Here is a 26,248-nt window from a genome sequence, read left to right as displayed (position 1 = left end):
CAATTCAATCCGAGGGCGTTATAGAAGAATTGCTTCTGTACTAATTCTATGCGTTCTTCGTGTATGACATGGTTCGGGTTCCATACTAGGTGGCAGTATTTTAGAATTGGTCTTACATATACCGTATAAGGGTTATGAAAATTCTTCCTGAACCTCTTAATGAAGCCAAGCATAACATTATTACAGAAGTAACCTTTAAAGAGGTTCAACTCTTACCATTCAATTGAAATGTTAGCAACGGTAGTCTATCTGACAAAAATAAGCCTGACATTTTCACACCTTTCAAACGTTTTTTTACATATGAAAAAGTAGATAATATTCAATCTGCACTGCCATCCTAGTCGACGGATTATAAACTAAAATGTGTGGGCTTCGTGGCCGTGCGGTAGGTGTTACCATGCATTAAGCCGCATCGAGTCAAGAGGTGTGGGTGCGATTCCCGCTTCAGTCCGGTAAACTTCTCGTTAGGAACCTAATTCGATTGTGCGGCTGGGCGTTGCATGCTAGTCCGGTATCTAGTGTGGTGCACCCTCCAAAGGACAAATTGTCCACAAAATCAGTTCTCTCTTAATAATCCATTCCCAAAAATGAGATCGGAATCCTTCGGACAGACTGACTTGCACGTAACTATCTGCGATTGATTACTTCAAAATCAAGTTCAACACTTGCGAAATGGTATCTTATCTCCCCGAAATTTGCCCGTGGTCGAGTGAAACGGGTTGGGACACATGTGACGACTACGGTTACGAAGGCACACTCTGAACAGATATTACAGCTTATTATATTGAGCACCTGATAATGGGTACTCCCATAACGATCGGAGACAATGATTTTCTTCGTACATTCCACTAGACAGTGCTATAAAACCATCCAATTTTACAAACCGACAGATTAGTACCGCGGTTACTTTTCGGTTGGGCGAAACACGGTTCTTCAGTACTGATTTGACCGTTTAGTTTTAAGTTAGTGTTTACGTTGTTAGAAGCTAGGTGTACAGTATTGAAAGGTATGTGAAGATTTGTTTTCTCGGATGTGTAAATTATGCACTGAAGTCTGTGGAATTGGACTATTAACAATTTGTGTAAGAAAACGAGTATTTTTCAGTGTAAACAGTCAATGAACTCAATTCTAAGGAATGTCCTATTATTAAGTGCATGCATGGGAGTGAATCATCTGTGCGGGGAGAGTGATGTCAAACTTGTGATTTTTGTATGGTGTTTGAAGAGGTTATTGGTGTTATTAACACTGTGTTGCAACAAAAAATCATATAAGTGTCAGAATGCAGATAGTAGCACTAGGTGACTACTTACGAGTTTTCAAGATTTCTGGCTGAAAAATTTTGCATTGGTTCTAGTGTTCCGATTCAACTGAAATATTCACTACGTTTGAAAATAACTTGAAATTTTCACAATTGAAGATTCAAAGCATTTAAACTTTTGACCTATCACAAATCACCAACTGAAACAAAAATAACAAACATTTATATAGTTTAATTATAAGGAAAAATACAACTATCCCAACTAGGATAGAACCTGCTTCTCTCGGTTTAGAAACAGTCGTCGAGTTACAATAAAAGTTAGAATAAAACTGTGTGACAACTAAATGCAATTGATCTGGAAAACGGTTAGATTTTCGCCTTTCGGTGTCTGAGAGATTTGAGACAGACTTGAAGTTCTTCTATAACCAGCCTATCAAGGATAAGTGACAAACTCTTTTAAATTTCATCAGATTGTGGTCGTAAATAGATTGTTTGTAAATGTGTCAGAAAATTCTAAGATCTCATCAATTTTTTATATTAAGATTTATACAGGGTGATTACTATATCCTGTCAGTAAAATAAGTAAGCATAGAAAAAAAAAAATGGTTAAATGAATTTTAATTACCAGTGCATATCCAGTTAAGGACATCTATAACATTTGTCTTTGCTATACATAGATAACAAATTATTTTTTTTACCTCAATTTCCAGCCACAAGCATTGTTTCAGAAGCATTACAGTTAACACGCACGTTATTCAAAAGCATATATTTTAACCAAAAAAATACATATTTTTTTCGCTAAAATTTTCCATAATCAGTCTCATTCTATTCCCTAGTAAGTCTAAAAAATTGTGGTAACATGCTGTTTCAATCAGGAATTTTTTTCAGCGAAGTTTAGCCAAAAATACATATCTGTGGAAAACGTGCGTGCCAGGTGCAATGCCTTTAAAACAACACATATGACTAAAAACTAAGGTAAATGAAAAAAGTTTTAATCTTTACTTTGTCAAAACAAACTTTATAGATGTGCAAAACAGGATGTACACCGGAAATTAAAAATTCATACATACATCTTTTATCTACGAACATTTACTTTACTGACAGGAATTAGTAATCACCCTGTATAATAGGCTTTATAGCCTCAAATGTTCTCCAAATTCAATGAAAATAGCTCTTACATAAAGTATGATACAAATACTCTTTACTTTTGCATTCGTTTTCCTTTCCTATAATAACAGATATTATGTTATTTCGTTAAATATGTTATGGTCGTGCATTTGTCAAAGCTACCCGAACTATTATTGATACCCCGTTTTACGGAATGATCTTGGAACGACCGTGATTCGAAATTAGACACTATCTGTATGGTTTTGTTTTTTTAGCTGCAGACTTTGCAACTAGGCTAAGCAAGGCTCACCTTCATTACTTATTACTCCATTACTAATTGATTGAAGAGGAGTGCTGAAAACACCAAGATGATTTAAGGCGAAGTAGGTCGTCATTGCAAATTATACGCTTCGTTGATGATTGTGGCTGTTTGGGGTTGTTTAGCGAAGAAAAAGTTACAATTGTTTGTAGCTTGATTGAAAGAGTACATTTTTCTAAGTATAATATAATTTTATTGCGCTTCAACATTTAGATTTGATATTATAAATGATTGATAAATATTTCAATCTGTAGACTCAGTGACATTTCAATTCACATGACAGCGTCCCGTAGTAAAATTCACCGTGGGGTGATTCAAAAGTGATTTCCATACTAATTTCAATCGTGTTTTTAAAAATAGCTCCGGCGCACGGAAAATTTTGAAAAATTTGGAATCTGGCTCAGATCAGAATATGTAAAAAATGGATATTCCTTAACAAACCAATTCATCTTTCGAACTGCGAATTAATGGAAATCAGCTGGTATTGCACTGACAATGCTGAAAAGCATTTTTTCTGCACGTGAGCACACATGATGATACTTTTCTGAATCATTATGAACTATGATGACTAAGTTTTGTTTCATTGAAATGCGAGCAGCAAAGTCAACATGGCTGCAAAAACTAATGACGGGCTACTTAGCCTCAATGCTCTGTTTTTTGCTACATCACTTTTTGTCTTGGTGCATTTTTATTGTCAAAGATCAAATCAAAAGTTTTGAATCAAAAGTTTTCACATTTATTTTTAGATGGTTACTCCAAAATTCAATAAAATCGTTTAGGCAACAGTGGATATATTGCTAGTTGCAGGTGATCATTCTGTGTCAAAAAACAGATTTGATACAATTATAAGCCCGTTACTGTACATTAATAAATTTATGCAAAAAGTGCTTTCAGTGTTAGTTTAGTAGAGATTATCTTATTTTTATCTAAATATAAATAGAACAATTAGTTTCTAGTTCCAAGAACATTGTAAGAAGCATCAGTGATTGATTATTGAATACCACCTGAACACATATCTCATCGCGTTTTTTTACACCTTGAAGTATCCCAACAAATCCTCTTTAATCACCGTCCAGTGCCATGAAAATTCCTCAAACATATATACTGTGCCTTACCGGTTCGAATCTCTCGTCAATAGGCAATAGTAATTTCTAACCGGAAAATAACATTGTAAAACAATTATCGAATGTGAATGACTGTCACTCAAGTTCATCATTATCATTGCCACCATTGATAATATGTGACGCGAACAACGATGGCTAATCAATCAAACCGTAAAGAGTGGTTATCTGTGGATAGTAATGCTCCATGCTTGCCTTCGATGATTGTGGCCAAAACGATATACTACACTGAACCCACCATTTACGTAATGGGTCAGTGCTACGTAAATAGAATTTTGCGTAAATGGCGTCATTACGTAAATCGAATTTGTGAATAGAATTGTCGCCCTTGAAAATCAGTTTGTATTTCTTAGATTGACCTTGAATAGATTAAAAATGAGTAATATGTGTACAAGGCTTACAAGTGATAAACCAAGTCAGCTATATGCCAATTGGCGCGGCGAACAAACATCAGAAATACAAGCATAAACAGTGACCTCTTGAAAGTTGCTGAGCCACATTTATACCAGAAAAGACTGGGATAACCCTAGACAACCGTTGGGCTCCAACCTTGATATGTTTAGGTTAGATTTGCATGAGTGTGAGTCTGATTCTTAAATCATTGATTACACATATAGATTAGAAGCCCTGCACTTAAAGGAGTGAACAATCGCTGAACTCAAAATATGCTATGACATGTATTTTTTATTCCTTTCTCGGTACCACAGACTTAGGAAAATTTAACCGATCATTGACAAACGAGCTAAAATTTAACCCATTCATCCGCCTGCATTCACACAACACACATAACATTTATAGTTCGTGGAAGATAACGAACCACGAAAGGAAAAAAGGCAGACATACACCACCCACTGATGGGCGCCGATTGCTCTGTGTCACCACGTGTTACATTCGCTGACGCACACTCTCATACTGATCAATGAACAGAGGCAAATATTTTCCATTTTCTGTGCTATGTTTGCACCCACAGTGTTGTTTGATGATCCAATAGATTACTGATTAAGTTGTTTAAGGTTGTATTATCAGAAAATATGGAAGGTAGGTTATTACTCATTCTACGCAAACATAAATTGCCCGAATGGCTAGACACTGTTGTGGTCTGTGAGAGTTACTGCTCTTAACCTTCGGGCTGTCGCGCTGTTGTACTTTGTACAACAGTTGTGATTTATATGCTATGATTTTGTAACAAAGATATCTATCGACGCCAAACCAAAATGTATTCCTCAAGAATCTTCTTAAGAACAATACTCAACAGTTATTGTTTACAGTATGGCTCTTTATAATGCGGTTTAGATAAACAAATGTGCATAGAAGTCGCATAATAATAAGTAGACCACAATTTTAAATCGGTATATCTCAAAATCCAGATAATTTCGAAACATGGGGTCTTGAGTAAAGTTGTTCTGGAAGTGGAGCGCTATCTGATGGTACATCACTTATTTCGGAATTCGACCGCTAGGTGGCACTAGTGGGCATGGAGCTTTTACTTTTGTTCTGCAGATATTTCAGGATCCTGACCTTCTAGAAGGATGACATCTTCGGCAAAGTTGTTCAGTAATTTAAGGACTATCATTGTTCGAGCTACTTTTATAGTTTATAGTATCTTCGACAAAGTTGATGCGTAGCTCAAGGACCATAATTATTTTAGCTAATCTCGAACTTCAAGGACTAAACAAAGAAAGGATTTGAGCTACTGAACAGCTTTGCCGGAGATACCATCTTCCTAAGTGGTCAAGATCCTGAGATCTACCAAACAGATGTTTCATGCTCACTAGCGTCACCTGTTGGCAAAGTTAAGAAACAACTAACTCGATCAATTATAGCCCTTGAGACACTGAACAACTTTGCCGAAGACGTCATCTTTCTAAAGTAGTCAGGCTCCTGGGATATTCGCAAAAACCAAGCATGTTGTACAAAGTACAACGCGCGACTACTCGCGTTACAAAAATTCGCGCGACAACCGAAAGGTTAAACGCTCTCTCGCCACGTACTAAACGAGAGAGTGAATATAAACATTCATAGGGCTCTCCGATTGCAGTCTGTCACGAACTGTTTATGGTTCGTAAACTGTTACACTCTCTGAATATGGTTCGATCGGTTTATTCGGATCGAAATCCAAACACTACGGAACCATTTCAAAAATTACAATCGTTTCTATATACCTAGGTGCTCACGAAGCATTTTCTTTTAATTTCTTTATTAGTATCATTCCAAAGATTACATTCATTTGTTATATCTAGGTGTTCTGTGTTATTAGACAACACTATCATCCTAATTTAGTAAAAAAAAATAAGATTTTATTAACATTTTGTTAACAACATATTACATTTCATTTGCCGTAGCAGTTCAGATTTTTTTTCAGGTGAGTTAATTTCACCTGCTTATAAGAGAAAAAAACACGTTTTCAATTTACTTAACCCTAACTTAACCTAAATATATAACGCATTAATCGTGGCAATAGAAGATTTTACGATTTTTGCCTGAAATTATTAATAGTTTTATTTGACATTTGGTCCAATGTTTCAACACTGGAATATTCTATGTAACTCATTGGTTCTATACCAGAGAGGAAGCTTCAGAATTATTTTTAAAATTTGATTTTAAATTCTCTGCAGAGCTTTCTTCCTGGTATTACAACAGCTAGTCCATATCGGTACAGCATACAACATAGCTAGCCTGAAAATTTGTTTGAATATCAAAGGCTTGTTCTTAAGACAAAGTTTGGATTTTCTATAAAGATAGAATAGGGGATAGAGACATTTAACATATTTATTACATTTAGCTTGAATGTCCTCAATTTGATTTTTGAAAATAAAATTCATATCTAGCATGAGCCCTAGATACTTAACTTCATCTGACCAACTTATCGGAACCCCTCTCATCGTGACAACATGTCTTCTTGAAGGTTTCAAATAAAGAGCTTCTATTTTATGTAGGAATGTTATTAGTTGAGTTTTGGAAGCATTAGGAGAAATCTTCTATTTTTGCAAGTATGAAGAAAAAATATCCACACTTTTTTGCAATCGACTACAGATGACACGCAGACTTCGTCCTTTGGCGGAGAGGCCTGTGTCATCCGCAAACAAGGATTTTTTACATCCCTGAGGTAGCTCAGGAAAGTCAGGTGTGAAAATATTGTATAATATTGGTCCTAAAATGCTGCCTCGGAGAACACCAGCTCTTACAGGAAATCTTTCAGACCTGGAGTTCTGATAATTAACCTGAAGTGTACGATTGACAGATAACCTTGAATTATTCTAACAATGTGTGTTGGAAAATTAAAGTTTTTTAATTTTACGATCAAACCTTCATGCCAAACACTGTCGAATGCTTTTTTTATGTCTAGAAGAGCAAGACAGTAGAATAGCCTTCAGATTTGTTGGAACGGATTAAATTTGTTACACGTAAAAGTAGATGAGTGGTCGAATGCCCATGTCGGAATCCAAACTGTTCATTGGCAAAAATTGAATTTTCGTTGATGTAGGCCATCATTCTGTTCAAAATGACCTTTTCAAAAAGTTTACTGATGGAGGATAGCAAACTGATTGGACGATAGCTAGAAGCATCTGCAGGATTTTTGTCTGGGTTTAAAAATTGGTACCTTAGCATTTTTCCATATGTCAGGAAAATATGCTAATTGAAAACATTTGTTAAATATATCAACTTAAAATGATAATCTACATTCTGGAAGTTTCTTGATGAGAATGTAGATAATTCCATCATCGCCAGGAGCTTTCATATTTTAGAATTTTTCAATAATAGTTCTCACTTCTTCCAATCAGTCTACCACACAGAAAGAAAAATCCATGTAAATTTCAGCGTAAAATCGTGCACATAAAGGGAATGCCAGATTTGTCGCAAATTTACATGACACATGTACATTTATGCCAATTGTCGCGTAATCGGATAGAGTCCATGCCAGATTACATGATGTATAACGGAAACTTACATGATGTTGATGTAATTTTACACGATGTGTCATGTAAATTTGCGACAAATTTGGCATTCCCTTTATGTGCACGATTTTACGCTGAAATTTACATGGATTTTTCTTTCTGTGCAGACATTTTCGAAAACGTTGTCTCGATTGAGAATATTTTCGAACTCCTGAGTAACTAGATTTTCAATTGGACTAGTAAGTCCTAAATCAAAATTGTGCGCACTTTCAAACTGCATAGCAAGTTTTTGAGCTTTTTCGCAATTGGATAGTAATAATTTGTTTTCCTCTTTCAATGCCGATATTGGCTTCTGAGTTTTTTTTTTTTTTCAAAATTTTAGATAATTTCCAAAAGGGCTTAGAGCCAGGGTCCAATTGAGAAATTTTATTTTCAAAATTTTTGTTTCTGAATTGTGCAAAACGTTTCTTGATATCTTTCTGCAAATCCTGCCATATAATTTTCAAAACAGGATCGCGAGTGCGTTGAAATTGCCTTCTCCTCACGTTTTCAAGATGGATCAAGAGTTTAAGATCATCATCAACAATCACGGATTCAAATTTTACTTCACACTTTGGAACTGCAATGTTCCTGGCTTCAACAAAGTAATTTGTTGAAGTTTCAAGAGCATTGTCAAGCAATAAAGTTTAGTTTGTAAATAAATCTTTACATCAAGATTAGAGTCAATATATGTTTCATGTGAATTCAAGTTGACTCAAAAATAATTGAAAGTGGAGCTGATAGGATTGAGAATCGCTTCATGGGATAGCGGAATGTGGGGCAAGTGTGCCACCCTTGATTTTTATAATAACTACAAAAAATTTTTATTTGAGCTTCACAATATGTTCCCTTATAGTTCATAATACAATGGTCAAAATATGACGAAAATTGCTCTATTTTTCACGTATTTACATGGACTTTTGTAAAAACCATCAAATTTCAGTGATTTTTTATAGGATTTCGTTGTTTCTAAATAGCATGGTGAGAGGTAAATTAATAACGAATTATTCAAACGTACTGTACATCGTAAAGCTATACAAATGTGTAAGTAATTGTGGCATTTGAACGAAAAAAATATTTAGTTTTACATACGAAATCCATTTTGGTTGAAATCTATACTTTTTGGGGCAAGTATGCCACCTATTTGCTAAACAAAAATGGTTGGAGTGAAACTCATAAAAATGTAAACATCATCAACAAATCATAATAATGAATCAAAAATGAGGCATCAGTAGTGGTTTCTCAAGTGTAGAAGAACATTTTTGCTCCCACAGTGATTTTTTTTTTCCAAATATTCGATAATAACATGGTTTTAGGCGTTTTAAGAACTATTCTACTTGATTTCATCAATATTTTACCGTTATTTAGTGCTGATCTAGTGTAATATTATACATATCTTTCGTAATGAAAGAGTAATTCATATATCATATTTAATGGAGACAAAAAGAACGATTTTAGTTATTCGAATTGACTAGTAGAGAGTACCGCATGTGGTGAACCTTGTTAAAAAGCATCCCCTCATGACTGGTAAAATTCTAGTAATCCTTTCTAACGTAAACAACAACATTCGGGTTTTACGAGTTTTTAACGGGTTTTGCGACTGATTCATTTTTTACTGTTTGAGTTGCTTGAGTGATTTTACATCAAAATTTCAAGCGTGAGATTTGCGAAACAGATCTCTAATGCAGGCCCACCCAACCTTTTTGAACCGCGGGCCGAATCACGGAAACAATTTTGTGTCGCGGGCCACATTTTTAAACACACAAATATTCGCATGAAGTTTGACAAAAGTCAGTGAACAATGTTCTTGTAATCTGACAAAAATCAATGAATGAAGTAAATTTCATTTGAAGAAATCAAAAAACAGATAATTGCTGATAAGTATCCTGCTGGATATTGTGAGAATCCCTTTCAGAATTATATAATAATCTTGTCCATAATATTTTGAAAAAAAAAAATGAATCTTGTGAGAATAATATACAATTTTATAAAAATCATACTCCGAATTCTGTCAAGATCTGGCCTAGTATTATTTGCATGACCCTAAATGTACTAAAATCCCGATCAAGCTTTTACAAAATTCTTGGTCAGAATGTCCAGAATTTTACAATAATCGTGCCTAGAATTCCTTCCAAATCTCACTCAATGATCATCTTGAAATGTAACCTTAAAATTCTTCATAATGCTAAAAGCATTTCAAAAGAAACCTGCTCAAAATTTTATTATAAATTCGCTTAAGGTTCTGTCATAGCGTTACATTGCCCAGGATTTACAAAAAAATACATATTGAATTTGTTGAAAATTCTTGTTAGAAGTATATAGAGTCCTGGTGAAAGTTCTGAAAAAATCTTGCCATTGTTATCCATAATAGCCGTGTCCAGAATTCTTAAAAAATCTTATTCAAGATTTTATAAAAAGCCTTTTTATAATCCTGCCAAGGATTCTGCGTCTCTATTGTTGGTAAAATTTATTCCCAGGATTCGGAGAGAATGTTAGTCTAAAATTCAGAGAAATTAAGTACGAAAATTAAGCCTATTGTCCATAAGTTTTGTTCAGGCTGCATTTTTTTAATTTCGATGAAAGTCATGGAAGAAAATTGTTAAAACATCCAGAATTTGACATTTAGAATTTAATTAATAACATAATTGAGTACTAAAACAATTTAAATAATAACCACGGGAGAGCGAATTGATTGAGATTGGAGTGTGAGTCTATCAACACTGATCTTGAAGAGTACTTATCAAATAAAATTCGGCCGTTGGAATTACTTTGCGAATTATTCCTTTGGCAGTCAACATTGACAAAAAATTACTTATTGCGAGTCAATTTTCGCAAGTAAGTTTGGAGCAAATTAACTTGCTGCTCAGAGCATTGAAAGGGCTAATATGCAGCTATGAAAGTATATTTACCAAGCTGAGTTTTAACTAAAACACATAAAGTTAAAAAAAACTTTAGTTTCAAATGACGAAAAAAGTTTTATACGCCTATGAATGATGGTTGCAACTCCCCCACATGCCCCATCAAGTCGATCATTACGATAAACAAAAAAGTTTGGATCTCTTTTGAGTTTGGATCCAGGTTTCAAATAAGTTTCAGTAATAACTGCTATATGTATGTTATTAGCTCGTCCTCTTTACCATTCAAAGAACGAGCATTCTAATTTAAAATATTTAAATAATTTTTTGGATCCATTAGAAAGAAGTTATCCAATAACAATTTGATTAGTAAATTTTACGCCGACTTGGACTGCCTCAGTTATAGTTATGGTTTGAACATTGCATCAATCATTAGATTCAATTGTTCAGTTAGAAAAATAAAATCAGAGTGAGACATATCACTTGAAGTATGTGCATTATCTGATGATTTTTCGTTAAGATTTTCATATATACGGTATACGAAAAGGCGGAATAGAAGTTTCCTGTGGCGGCCGGTTTTTTTTTCATTTGATTTGAAACAATTAGAACGGCTACTCGTTGTTGTCATGGGGAGAAGTTTAAATTATCTGCTACGATATCGGCATAGGATTTTCTTTGGGTAGATCCATGCGAAATTAAAAGATTCGAACGGCTACCCCACGGAATAAAATTAGTTTGTGAATGAGCATGATTAAATCTTCCTGATAGGTATGATTCTTAATCAAGCGATCGTTAATTGAAAAATGAGCATTGTTCAAAACTCTACCAGGGAAACTCCGGAAACCATTACCGTAACCGTAACGGACATTACCGTTTATCTGCCTGGCTAAGCCTCAACGACTCACCTACGTTGAGGGCAATCCCAAAAGTTAGACTTATGATGGCCCCCGCAATTTGCGCATTCAAACTTTCTGGTATCTTCACAGGACAGACGTCCTTAGCGTGAGAAGAACCTCCGTAAATCATGCGTTCAGCATCCATGCGGTAATGATTTGTACCGTGATCCCACTTTTGGCACCGAAGGCACAGAGTGGAGTTCTAAAAAATTTCCTCCAGGCTTTTGGAAATGTTCCCATGTCACACGAATGTTGAACATAAGTTTTGCTTTTTCTGAAGCTTCAATATTATTAAGATCACTTTTGTTAAAGTGAACTAAATAATATTCTTGAGAAAGCCATTTCCGAATAATGGCAGGTTCTCTTTTTCAGAATAATTACTTGGACTGCGGAAATCCAAGTAGCATGCATAGCATAGCATAGCATAGACTGACTGTACATGTCAATGGTTGCTACTCCGTGATTGATCGGAACTGGTAAGAATTGCACTACGATCCAAATGAATAAGGGATGGGAGTTTCCGCTTACTATCGAAGTGCAATTTTAGCAGATCTAATATTATTGATCAATAACGGCGCCGGCCAAGTCCTTACAGTCAGTTGGGATGGGGAAGGAATGTTAGAGTGTAATGATTGTTGCTTCTAGAGACCGAGAATACCTCTGCATCTCCACAATCACCACGGGAAGGGTGTTTATTAGTGGAGAAGGAAAAGATCTGGGAGTCACCTCTGGTCGGTGATGCGATCCATGGACAAGGGGGAAATATACGACTCATATTTAAAGCTAGTTGTGTATTTTTGTCTCGAGAAGTTTTTAATGTCGTTAATGGCGAACAATTCAAAAGACGTTTTTATTAATGACGAAAACTGAAAATTACATGTATATATTTTAAATTATATGAAACAGGAATAATGCCGACACTTGTAGTGACGAACCATACATAGTTTGTTTGAAAATTACATATGAGTATTACTGTGCGTTTTGTCTCGATATGGTAAAAGTTTTAAAAAATACGTCAACATTCACAATGTCGAACAATTCAAAAAATAATTTTTAATAATATCAAAAAGAGAAAAATATATGTATATTGAAATTGTATAAGAAAAAAACATAATGCCGACACTTATAGTGACGAACCATACAAAGTTTGTTTTAATATTATATAAAAGTTACGCTTTCAAGAAAAAATGTGTTATCATGAGCATGAAACGAACTCACCAGTTGGTAATCCATTCTCGACTGAATACAAAACTGACACTGATAGCAAAACTTCTTGGCGTCCCGAAAACAAACCGTCTTGCTTGGGCCTTCCCAAATACCTCACTTGGACTGTGGAAATCCAAGTAAATCATTTATTCCATTTTTGATCTCTTCACTTGAGAGAACTTTCAAGACGACTTTGAGTTTAAGACGATCTTTAAGAGTTTCCGGCAAAACGCGCCATGCTCCTTTCTTTGCGATTTTGAAGGAAAAATTTGATTCCCCTATTTTGTAGCATTGAAAAGTACTGTTTTATTGTTAGATATTTTTTCCAAAACTTCCGATAGTAGAAAGATTTTTTGTATGCACAGAACAAGAATACGATGGGCACCAAAATTTAGTTATAGTTACTTCAGATGTTCCTTCAATTTAGCATAGATGTTATGTTCCGAATTTATAAATATTCATGAGTATGTGCTAAAAGAATGTCACGTAGCTTGAGTTGAGGTATCACTGTATTTGACACTAGATTTGTACTAAGTTTGAACCTGAATGTACACGGTGTCAGTTTGATTTAACCATCCCCATCCGATTTCTTTTTCAGAATGAAGGGTACCCTAGTGTACCTGTTGGCAGCTGGGGTGTGTTGCGTCCTGGCAAGCCCTATAGATCTGCTGAAACCAGCGGCCACCGTAGTTGAAATTTCCCCACGAGCTGAACTAGAAGATTACCGTCTCAATGATGATGTGATGCCGTCCCACTATGATATTACCCTGACGCCTTACTTCGAAGATGAAGATTCGCACCAAGCGTTCAGCTTTGACGGAATCTCTGTGATGACATTCCGGGTGACAAAGCCTGATGTTACCAATATTGTACTGCACATGTGGAAAATTAACATCACTTCGTGGTACTTGAAACGGGCAAGCGATAGCTCGGATGTTCCACATGGAGTTGAATCGTACGATGAGGAAACTCATAAACTCACCATTCCCGTGAACCAGGCCCTCGCTCAAAACGTTGACTACCAGTTGATTTTCAACTACGTAGGTATTTTGGATGATGACATGCATGGATTCTATCGAAGTTACTACAAAGTCAACGGAAAGTATGTCTGGATGGCATCAACCCAGTTCCAGCAGACACATGCCCGACGTGCATTTCCGTGTTTCGACGAACCACGATTCAGAACAACGTTCCAGGTGAAGATCAACCGCCCAGCGACCTACAAGGCGTTTTCCAACACTCCTATCATTTTGCAGACTCCCCTGAGGTAAGTTTGAACTCAGTTCATTGTATTGTAGTATTCTAGCTTTTCTTTTTTACAGCAATGGACGTTACCAGGATGAGTTTGCCAAGACTCCAGCAATGGCTACCTACTTGCTGGCATTTATTGTTGCTGATTATGTAGTCAATGAAAGAGACGGTATGGGAATTTTGGCTCGCCCGGAAGCATTAAACCAAACCGACTACAGCTTACAATCTGGAATTGATCTCCTGAGGGAAATTGGAACATGGATCGATTACCCGTATTCATCTGTACCGGAGATGACTCGTATGTACATGTCGGCCGTTCCTGACTTTTCAGCCGGTGCCATGGAGAATTGGGGACTGTTGACTTACCGTGAGTCAAACATACTGTACCGAAAGGACGACTCGACAAGTTTGCAACAACAGCGTATTGCTGCTGTTATCTCTCACGAAATTGCTCACCAGTGGTTCGGAGATTTGGTAACCTGTGAATGGTGGGATGTTACATGGTTGAACGAGGGATTCGCTCGTTACTTCCAGTTCTTTGGTACAGCATTGGTCGAGAAAAATTGGGATCTAGGCCTTCAGTTCGTTGTTGAACAATTACAAGGTGTCATGCAAATGGATAGCTTGGAAAGCACTCACCCTATGACACACAATGTATACACGCCTTCCCAAGTCAGTGGAATTTTCGACAGCATTTCTTATAATAAGGGAGCTGTCACCCTGCGCATGGTTGAACATCTTATTACTACAGAAAAGTTCCAGAATGCTCTCCGTCAATACATTAAGGAACGAGCATTTAAGTCAACTCGCCCAGAAAATCTGTTTGAAGCTCTCAACGAGCATGGCGATGCTTCCGTTAGGAATTTCATGGAACCGTGGACCGTTCAACCAGGATATCCCTTGGTCACAGTTATTGGAAGCAAAGACGGTTATTCCATAACTCAACAACGTTTCCTGGTCAACAACATGAACCACGACGACAAAACTACGTGGCCACTGCCAATCACTTTTGCCTCGAAGGAAGCCGACTTTGCCAATACTAAACCGACGATCGTCAATACCGCTACTTACAAGATCACTGTCACCAATCCGGAAGAGCTGCCGTACTTCATTTTGAACAACCAACAAGTGGGATATTACCGAGTCAACTACGACGATGACAATTGGGCTAAAATCAGTGAGGCCCTACGCTCCGAAAAGTTCGGTGGAATTCATGTACTGAACAGGGCGCAGATTGTGGACGACTTGTTCAACCTGGCTAGGGCTGGTGTTGTCAAATATGACGCCGCTTTGGAGATTCTGGATTATCTGGAAGATGAAACCGAGTACCCACCGTGGTTGGCTGCAGTCAATGGCCTTACCACTCTGTCCCGGAGAATCCACCACGAGGATGAGGAGAAATTTGCCGTAAGTTGATATAATGATGAGATATAACTTTTGTTTAAGCTTTTGTGTTCTGGGCTAATATGATATGAGCCTAGAGCGCTTTGAAGGGTCGTATCTTTGTTGATAATGAACTGATTTTTTTCATCCACTTGTACGTTTCCGAAAGTCTTTTGATTGAGCTATCGATTTTTCCTAAATATCCTGGAAATATGCGCGCCATGAATGCGTGACGCATTTGGTCAAAATGTCAAATGCACATTTAGTAAGGGCGCCTTTTAAGTAAAAGTAACAAGAAAAAAAAGTTTACAGAAACATGGCATTCCACAAGCTGTTGAAGGTTTTGTTAATTGAAAATTATTCAAAGAAATACTCGTTATTATTAAAACTAATATGCATTATTATTATCATCTTTATTGATTAGGATTTCAGCCTGAGGTTGGTTCATCTCAGTTTGATTTATTAAAGATTTGTACTAAGGAATTTTATTTCATGCTGCCATTGTTAATGCAGTATCTAGAGCCACGATTCCCAAGCGAGGATTCGCGGATAAAAATCTCGCTGGAAAGATGAACATTCGGCAAACTGTTTCCCTGAGATCACCAAAGTTGGGAAACAATATTTTATAGGATTTCTTGGCATTTTTTTATTCGGGTTAGATTCCTTCTTTTGATTACTTTGAGTTTTTCTTTTTATGCATAGAACTTCTTCTATTTTTACACAAGTTTTCTTTAGCTATTTTCATGAAAATCTTTGAAGTATGCAGAAATATTACCAATTTTTTGTGTATTGAAAGATTTGCTTAAGAAAATTCTCCAGTTTACTTGCGATTTTTAGGTCAACAATGTGAGGCTGATTGAGAATTTTCCTGAAAATTTCGATTGCAATATTGACCAAATGCATTAGAAAACTATGCAAAAATTGTTGAGCAATGTCTACGAACACTAATTTAATAATATGAATGTTACTGTGATTCCAATGCAGGCTTTAGTTCATCTGCGAATTCATCTCTGGCTATATTAACAGTAATTTCCTACACAATTTATTTAAGGTGAAGGGATAGCGAAACCATACTAAAAACTTCTTGAACATGAATTTGAAGAACCGACAATGGACCAATTGTTTAATTCTGTAGATTTGAGCTCTTGAAGAGTTGAGATGTGGCTTCGATTCAACTTCACCTTAAAACATCTTCTAGATAACCTCCAGACTATCAGACTGTTCAGATGAAGACAAATTGATACGTTGCTCTTTGGTCCAGGTATTTTTGCGAGGTCTCTGAAGGGGATCTCCCAAAGCCCCAAGTTGCTGGTCTTGAGCCAACGGCAACTTCCGGGGTGGGCGCTCGAGGCCTCTTTTGTTTAACCTGGATCTCAGGGTCGTTTCAGGGAGTCTCTGGAGAATCTCCGAACAATGTGGTGAATAGGCGGACAATACAAAAGTGGAAGGAAAACGGAAAACAAGATTTTTCTTTACATAACCTTAAATTCTAATAGCTGAGGTTCAGACGGGCCATACAGAATAATGAAACTAGAATATACAGACTTTTACAATAAACACGTTTATTTTGAGACTTGTAAAGGGGGGTTGCTGCTGCGATGACGGACGAAACTTCGTTAGACGCTGGGGTTGTACGGAGTTAATCCTTTTTTTTCTTCTCTTTATTCATGCCTTTTCTTCTTACACGGCTACTGCATCATTGTCGCATGTAATAAGGGGGGGGGGGGGGTGGTATAGGCGTTTATAGCGAATGGGCTTAGTACCAAAATGTCCGGACTATACTGTAAATTTGTAGACCCGTCATATTAATTGTGACAGACGTCCCACACACTTTTCATAGCTGGAATTATGTTTTATAAGCTTTTTGTACAGTATTTGTAGGCTATGCAGAAACAATAATCACAATATGAACCTTTATGAAAGTACTGGATAATTTCTCAAAATAATCTAAGGATACAAAAATACAAAAAATTTCGAAAAGTATTTACAAAAACAAGTTTTAGGTGAATGATTTTTCTGATCATTGAACATAACAAGTCAAATCAACTCTTTAATTAATGTTCGAATCCTCTGAGCAGAATATCAATAGAGAAACTTAAAAGTAGATGGAGTACCGTATACCTTTTAATTCCGCTCCTAAAAGCCTCTTTGACAGATACGCGTATTTCGACTACCACTTGCAGTCTTCTTCAGTGTCAGTTACTCGTATCCACTAAAGAAATCGTCGCATCACTCTACCTTAAATACTAACACCAGATAAGTACCTACTCAATCTACCTAGGAAAGTTTCGACAGGTGTATACCTGCCATGTCGTGGTCAAAAAATTAGAAAGGGATAATGATAACTATACTAATCCCTAATTATCTACCTATGTATTCAAGCTCGTTTATATTTCTTAGGTACAAACTTAAACAGCCTTGACTGTCAGTTTCCTTGATCCCTATTAGTAAGTAGTGAAGGCTTTTGTTTGTAAATTTCTAAACTTTCAGCGACGTCTAGTTTCCAAGATGAAGATACGCTTCGTACGATGTCTATGGTATCGCTTGTCATTTGATGTCCATCCTGGAAAGCATGTTCAGCTTCTTTTGATTTAAAGTCATACGCTAACCCCTTTTCTAGTTCCTTGCCCGCTTTTTTTACCTCTGCAACATGTTCTTTGAATCTTATTTCTAGAGTTCGTTTAGTTTGTCCTATATAGATTTCATTACAATGGGGGCATGAAATTTTATATACTTCTGCTCTATTCAGTTTATTAATTTTATCCTTTGTTGATCCTAATCTAGATTTTAGCTGACTACTCCTACTGCTGAAAACCAAATCTACTCCATATTTTCGAAATTTCTTAGCCAAAGGCTTTGTAATCTTGCTATCAAAATTCACCGCTACTCTTTTTAAATCCTCTTTTTCGGCAGTAAGTGTTGTCATACTTTTCCTATATATTTCCCTTGTCCTCTTATCTATTACTGCTTGTATTGTACGCGTATCTGTCAAAGATAAGCATTTGAGAGCGGAATTAAAAGGTATACGGTACTCCATCTACTTTTAATTTTTAGTGCTCAAGTCAAATTAAGCCTGAGCATTAAATTTGACAGTATGAAAATGACTCAAAATTTTATTTCCTGCTTGGTAGGCATCTCATATCAAATAATTGACTACATTCAAAAGAGCACGAATAAATAGTTGAAATCAATTGTTATACACAAGGCTATGCTATTTTTCGTAAAAGAATATTGACTTAGCCTTCAATAGTTGGATTCTAAATTCCTCTAGAACTATTTACACAATGGTATAGAACAATGATATTCAACATGCGGCCTACAAGCTGCATGAGTATCCCATAACTGTGGCCCATTTTTTTCGTAGAATGCATTAATAAGCTTCTCATCACTTCAATTTGAAATAAGTTTTAATTGTGTTTTAGAAGTTCAGTTTTTATGTTATAAATCAATCATATCAACAAAAACTCTCAAGATCCTGCTATGAAAACTCGAGAGCCCGATAAGAATCTTCAGGTTTCCGTTAAGAATCCACAGAAACCCGCTAGAATTCTGAAGTTGCTCCTGTGGACTCGGATCTTGCTTACATGGAGAAGAAAGCAATGAATAACTCCTCTTAGCTGAAAGCAACTAGAATAACAAAGCTTCTGTAAATTACAAGAATATTTTGTCGAAAACTGGATATTAGGATAAAGTTTATAAGTAGATGTTGAAAACCATACATTTTTTATAAGATACACGCCCAAAGAACAGTTCTGGAAAAAGTGAACTGTTAAAAATACACCATGAACCATCATGTTTACTTGAACGTTCTCGGAACTAGGCAACGCGTTTACTTAAATATGATCCAGTTAACTGTGTATTTTTACTCGTTGACGAGTTCATGCCTGCTGTTCACGGATACGAGAACGGATTTTTTTTTCTGTGTAGGATTCAGATAGGAATCGACCGTTCTCCAATAGCTTGCTAGGAATTTTGAAGATATCGCTTCGAATTTTAAGATTTCGCTGCGATATTCCTAAAAATTCTCAAGTAAAATTTATAAAAAAGTTCATAAGAGCTTCCTGAACTACCACTAACGATCTCCAAAATCTGCTGGAAACATATTCAGAATCCTCAAGATTGTGCGAGAAATATGCAAAGTACAACTAGAAATTTATCGTATTTTGCTAGAAATTTGCAGAACGCTTTAGAAATCTTAAGAGTTTACAAGGAATTGAAATATTAGCATAAGTATACCGTCAAGCTACCATTCACCGTGCATTTAAGAAAAATTTGCACTTCAAAAAATTATATAACTTTTCCAAATAATTTGAAGCGTACTAGAATACCACTACATAGCGTGCATTTATATAATAATTTAGGGAAAATATAAAACTAGTGATGCATAACAAAAAATTACTCAAAAATTTGGTTCTAAAATGTCATGTTAAGGTCGCCTCGTACCGTTCTATGTCACCAATCACCGTGCACGCTAGTGCACCATTCACCGTGCGTATAGTTTTCGTCATGATTTAATTTTGTATCTTGAAGAAACCTTGTTGATGGAGCAACTATGTTGCTAGTAGTGTGCGCACTCATTTTTAATAGCATTCAAATCTTCATTTACAATAAATACCATAAAAAGTTTAAAAATTTACTAAATAATTATTTTTTCATTAAAATCGTCATAGGAGGTTTGACTGTATAGTCCAAACCATTCCACATTCACTCAAAAACTAAATATGAAGAAGTTTAATGACGACATAACAATAAATCTAATATTACCGAATAATTTCATGCTTTTTACACTAATGCACGGTAATAGGAACCATATATATTGAAAAGGATCCATTCACCGTGCATTTGGGTTTCAACTGAAGCACAAAAAAACAAATCTAATTTGCATAAAATTTCATTGCTCATACGATGAAATACATCTTACTAATAGTATCCACAGCGAAAACTTGTTGAAATTTTGAAAAATTTCATAATCTATCGTTAAAATGGAAAATGGGAATTTTTGGCCGTTTTTACTAAGAGTGTTGAAAAATCTCATTATCAAATAGAATTCACATAATTTTGACTACATAAACTAGATTTTTCAAAATGCTTTGTGACAAAAACTACTTCATTTCATCAGTTTTATCTTATTTTGCTGACAAAAGAATAATATGTGAAAATTGTATGAATATTCTGTAGGAATTTGTATATGTGCACGGTGAATGGAGGCCGCACGGTGACTGGTGACTTAACGGTATATGACCGTACAATTCGTAGTTGCTACTCCGTGGTTGACCAGAGCAATCGAAGTTGCACTGAGATTTTGTGAATGGGGCTTGGGATTAGCTTACCATTCTCAATGTGCACAAATCGAGAGCTCAAAATTTAAAAGTCGATAACGGCGTCGGCCACGTCCTTACGGTCATCGGGGAAGGGAAGGAATGTTAGTGTGATTCAGTGGCGCGGGAAGTGGGTAGGACAGGTAGGACATGTACTACGCACACAAACATCTGGGTAGGACAGTCAAAGGGTTGTCCTACCCACGATTCTACAACACAAGATCAGCAGAAAGCTTGAAAAATGAATTAAACTATTTATCACATGTTCAATACCCTCGATCAACGTCCTACTTATTATTATGGAGGATGGAACATATGATAAGGTTTTCATGGTATACTCATGCCCTAGTAACAGTTTCTGCGTTTTGAAGCCTTTTTCAAGCATCTTAAGTTTTTCTTGAAATCTTTAGCAATTAGCCGGTGCAAAGAATAAAAAACTACACAATTTCACAGATTTTTTGCTGTTCATCCATTTGTTATCTAGAAGTATTAAGGAAATAAGAACAATTGCACTGGTTGTAACGGCAAGGAGTTTGGTCTATTTTTGCCAAAAGGGATATAAATATAAATGACATTCATATTTTTTTTTCAATATGAATGATAACAAAAGTTGATCCAATGAATGATCTTCAAGACAGGACTGGTAGTAGGTTTCTTTTCAGAGACTTGCTCTTAATGCAAGTCTGTATTTTAAATAGAAGCTGTCTAAAGTATCTGTTTAAAAAAAAAGTCCCTAAAATCTCTTTTATACTTATTCGGCACTAAAGAAACCTTTTGATACTATAACGAGGTTACAGACTCTTCAAGATTATCGTATCAGATCCCACAAGGAAAAGCTTCAGGATGTATGAGAAAAAAAATATTTGGAATACTTTCAAGGTCTCCTACAGGGAACGCTCCAGAAATTCTTTCAGAGATTTATCTACCGATTGTCCCGGAAATTCTACCAGCAATTTTTCAAAGGATGCTTAGAATAATTTCTCCAAAATTTGCTCCAGGAAATCATTGGGAACTCCAAAGCTACTACCACCAGTAATTGCCTCAGGTATTACTTTGACTTCTTTTCCAAAATTATCCTACAATTTCCTCTAGATTGTTTTTCACTAGTCCTTCAACCGAATTCTCCAGTTGTTACTCTGGGAGATCTTCAAAAAGTTTTTAACAGAATTTCTACCGAGGAAATCTACAAAAGTTTATTCCAGAGTGTTTTAAAAAATAGTTTAAGGGTTGTTATTTTTCAAGAAAATCTGCAGGAATTCCTCCACTTGATCTGTTCTGTGGGTTCCTTCAAGAATTCATCCACGTATCATACCAAAAATTCGAAATTCCTCGAGCGTTTCATCGAGCAAATCTATTTTGTTTCTAGGAATTTCTCCTACGTTTCATACAAATACTACTCCTACAGTTTTATCAAAAATTTCTTGAAAAGTTTGTCAAAAAAAATCCCTTGCAAGCTTCAAAGCTTTATTTAAGTTTTCATACCAAAATACTGCAGTATAATTTTTGCCAATAATTCCTCCGATTATTCCTACACAAATTTCTATAGTGGTACTGTCCAATGTTTTCCGAGAAGTTTCTTTCGAATATCCTACAGAATACTGTCTTGAGAGTCGATTGATTTTTTTTTTCGGTTTTCTTTGCAAATAATATAGGAAACCTTCTAAAACTTGTACAAGAGTCCCAGTACTTATTTCAGACATCCTTAAGGGAGATTTTAATACTTATCCAAGTTTTAGAAGCGGTTATTCTATGATTTACTTTAGAAATGTCTCACAGATTTATATTTCAGAAAAAATCTTGGCATTTCCCTGGAGATTCTGGATTCTGGAAGAATTCCTGAAAACTTTCAAAACTCACTTGAGAGAAAATCTCAAAGAATTACTAGAGCATTTTTTTGTAGAAATTTTAGAAGGAATCTCTGGAGCAATTGCTGAAGATTTCTTTAGAGAAAATCTAATATAAATCTTGACAGACAATTTTAAAGGAAATCCCTAGAAGTTTCTGGAGAAGTTATTGATTGAATTGAAGAAGAAATTTTGACCAGGAACCGTGGAGAGTGTCCCAGGGAAAGCGATGGGTGAATCACTGGATAAAAGCTTGAATGAGTTAGGACTTTCTTGAAAAAAATCTCAAAGACTTTTTCGAGGAATTCAGAGAATTTTTGGAAATAATATTTGGAGAAATTCCATTTCTGTGGTTCCCCTTGGGAAAATCCAGGTAGAAATCTTAAGGTATACTAAACAAAATTCTTGAAAAAATACTTTGGGCAAATAATCACTAAATGAACTACTTCAGACATTTCTGGAGTACCATATGAAATAATATAATGAAAATGAGGGGGTTAAAGCAAAGAGGAGTCAGTGACAAAAAACTTTCAATTTCCAGTCCAGAGTTAAAATATTTCTTAGCTTCACTGTGACACAAAATATTTGCCAACATTTGTCCTACCCATGATTTCAAACGTGGACGCGCCTCTGGTGTGATTACCATTGTTACTAGAGACCGAGATCACCTCTGCATCTCCACGGTTGTCATGGAAAGGATATAGGGTTAGTGGGATAAGGTAGAGATCTAGGAGTCACCAATGTTTGGTGATGCGATCCATAATATAATCACGCCTAACCGTATTCGCAATATTATTCGATACTCACATGTATGTCAAACAAGTGTTCATCACTCGCCCCCGCAAGAGCAAGCGACGCGATCAATAGATCAAACACTACTAAAGACCTGCGGCGCGGCATGTTCGATCCTGGCCTCGTCGCTCACCCCCGCAAGAGCAAGCAACAAGGTATCTTTCGACCACTACTCTTTACAAGGAATCGAAATATTTCACACAAAATCCCCAATAACTAATTATACATTTCCAGGATCTATAAACTCTAATCTGACTATAAATAAAAAAGTTATTTTTTTTTCTCAGTGTATATCACTCTAAGTGATTTTTTTTCAGTATCTAAATGAAGTACTCAACAAATGATGAATCTTTGTAGAACATGTCAAAACGCTAAACCCAAAAGTTTCAGCACAAACACACATGTCCCACTTATTTTGATTTCGTTCCACTGTGCACTCGCTCGAATTATTTGCACATTACGATCAAAGAAGGCTAAACTTATTCTGCCAGTAGCGTTTTTAGAAAAGGGTGTCTTGTTATTAGCTGATGTGGTGCCATTCCTTAACCCGTACTATTATCTTGAGGTGATTTTAAACTGTTTGTGACGTTATCACTGTACAATTTTACACCAATAATTTTAAGATAAAACTTTAAAATTCCGATTGGGCTACATGGCCTTAACATTTGCTAACATTACACTTGTTTTCCTTTTTTTGTAAATAAGTTAAAATGAAATTCATGTAATTGGAAGAATAAATGAACAATCTGAATAATAATATCAATAAAAAATTGAATATTGTAATTTTTGGTTAAACTTTCGTAGCATGGAATTAGTTGAAGATAAAATCTTTGTCAATATTTTATGTAAGGGCGTTTCTAGACCTATCATAAGGTTGCTTTGAGGTGTATTAGTTTTTGCATAAATGCTTGACAACAATTTTTGGCCCATAGTGGGGCAAAAGTTCGAATCAGCGCGCTGGGGCAAAAGTACGAATAAGACAATCAACTTTGAAACTGTTATAACTAAAAATGGGTAAATATTTTGACACAAGTTTGTTCAGCAAAATTTTAGCCAATATGTTGAAGATTCACTGTATGGTATTTGTTTTGTTTTAACTGCTATTGTTTTCTTGGAAACTTTGATTATACCACTAAGGTCGAACTTTTGCCCAACCTTACTCTACCCTTTCGCAATATTTTACTAAGGAATGTATCGTATAAAAGAACTGTAGAGGACACTGACAATTTTTCGTTTTTTACAGAGACAGAAAATTAATAACAGTTTCTCTTCGCAGAAATACATTGTCCAGCTGTTCAGCAAAGCGCACGGTCTAGTCAAGTTTACAGCGCCAACCGATGAAGAAAGTCGACTGTTTACCTACCTTCGCATTAATGTTCTTCAATGGTCTTGCAACTACGGCAGCATAACGTGTAAGAAAGCTGCCTTCGACGAATTCGTTCGCTATTACGAAGACCCAGCTAACAAGTGAGTGTAAAGATTGTTTTCATCAGGACTGATAATTATTGCAACCAAATTGTTTCTAGGGTTCATCCGGATCTTCGACAAGTAGTATACTGTGAAGGAATTCGACAGGGCACAGACGAACATTTTGACTTCCTGTGGGAACAGTACATGAGCACCAACATGGCCACCGAGCAAATCCTTATTCTGCAAGGTCTGGGTTGTGCCCAGGATCGGGAGCAGATCTTCGTGAGTAAAAGCTTAATTCGGCATAATGATGTGAACTTAAGATGAGATTCAAACATTCCAGAAAGTAATGGATGCGATCACTTCTGATGACATTCGGCCGCAAGATAAGAACACTGCCTTCTCGTATTTGTTGCTGAACCCATACACCTTGGATCATCTGTCCGAGTACTTGAGGACCTATTACGTTCGATGGGCTAACGCGTAAGTTCTAACGTTCGAAATTTCCCGCTAACATGATTTTCATTTCTGTACGCTTTTCATCGCAGACATGGTTCCTACGCAAACGTAGCTTCCGCCTTCAACAATTTGCTTGCGCGCATGAAAACCGACGAGCAAATGTGGAGGATACGATCGTTTGCTGAGCGTAACGAGCAAGTGTTTGGTGCTGCTGCCTATAACTCGATCCAGTCCGGTGTTACGGATTACTTCACCAACCAAAACTTCACCAACAAGCATCGTGAGGTGATTGGAGGTTTCTTGGATAAGGCTCTGGCCAAGAACAACAGCGCAGGGAAGACTACAGTTGGCATTCTCACACTAGTTGCTGTCATCGTGGCTTTACTGCAGTAGTGTGAAGCAATGATGAGAGACAAAATCAATGCCCAGTATTGGGGTGCTCATTAGAAGTGTCATATAGTTGTAAATATACAGAGTAAAAGTTAGTATAACACTTCCCCGAATACCATTACCCCCGAAAACCAGTACTCCGAAAACCAGTTCCCCGAACTTGACACTTCCCAGAAAGTCCATGATGCACAAGAATTACTTCAAGGACGTGATTTTTCTTCTTCTTCTTTTTAATTTCTTTATCAGTATCGTTTCAAACATTACATTGATTTCTTATATCTAGGTGATCTGTGTTATTAGACAACACTATCATCCTAATTTGGTAAAAAAATATTAAGATTTTATTAACAACATATTACATTTCATTTGCCGTAGCAGTTCAGTTGTTTTACAGGTGAGTTGATTTCACCTGCGTATAAGAGAAAAAAAAAGTTTTTAATTTACTTAACCTAACATAACCTTAATGTATAACGCATTAATTGTGGCAATAGAAGATTGTAACGATTTTTGCCTGAAATTATTAATAATGTTATTTGACATTTGTTCCAATGTTTCAACGTTGGATATTCTATTTTTTTCTTCTTTTATCATCGGTTGTTCTTAAGCGATGTATTTTCAGAATAATTGTTAGTATTATATCAGTAAACATGTTCATCTGAGATTTAAAGAACCATAATCTAGTGTCATTCAAGAACATATTGAAA

The 26,248-nt window shown here is 36.0% G+C and overlaps 1 protein-coding gene across 2 annotated transcripts; it reads left to right on the top strand.

Annotated features, from left to right (window-relative positions):
- The first annotated feature begins 815 nt into the window (after positions 1-815).
- Positions 816-25,657, top strand: LOC5567084 (membrane alanyl aminopeptidase). 2 transcript variants are annotated; one of them, XM_021857207.1, is made up of 7 exons: positions 816-1,006; positions 13,296-13,964; positions 14,020-15,355; positions 24,562-24,752; positions 24,812-24,977; positions 25,039-25,178; positions 25,244-25,582. In XM_021857207.1, exons 2-7 carry the CDS (start codon positions 13,297-13,299, stop codon positions 25,545-25,547), a joined length of 2,805 nt encoding a protein of 934 aa, XP_021712899.1. In that variant the 5' UTR covers positions 816-1,006; position 13,296; the 3' UTR covers positions 25,548-25,582. The 2 variants fall into 2 exon arrangements, with proteins under 2 accessions (XP_021712899.1, XP_001651479.2); XM_001651429.2 differs by lacking the exon at positions 816-1,006 and having other exon boundaries at positions 13,297-13,964; positions 25,244-25,657.
- The last annotated feature ends 591 nt before the right edge of the window (positions 25,658-26,248 follow it).

This window comes from Aedes aegypti, unplaced genomic scaffold (genome assembly GCF_002204515.2).
Source record: "Aedes aegypti strain LVP_AGWG unplaced genomic scaffold, AaegL5.0 Primary Assembly AGWG_AaegL5_hic_scaff_923_PBJ_arrow, whole genome shotgun sequence".
Classification (NCBI taxonomy): domain Eukaryota; kingdom Metazoa; phylum Arthropoda; class Insecta; order Diptera; family Culicidae; genus Aedes; species Aedes aegypti.
This window is presented reverse-complemented; position numbering and strand designations above follow the sequence as displayed.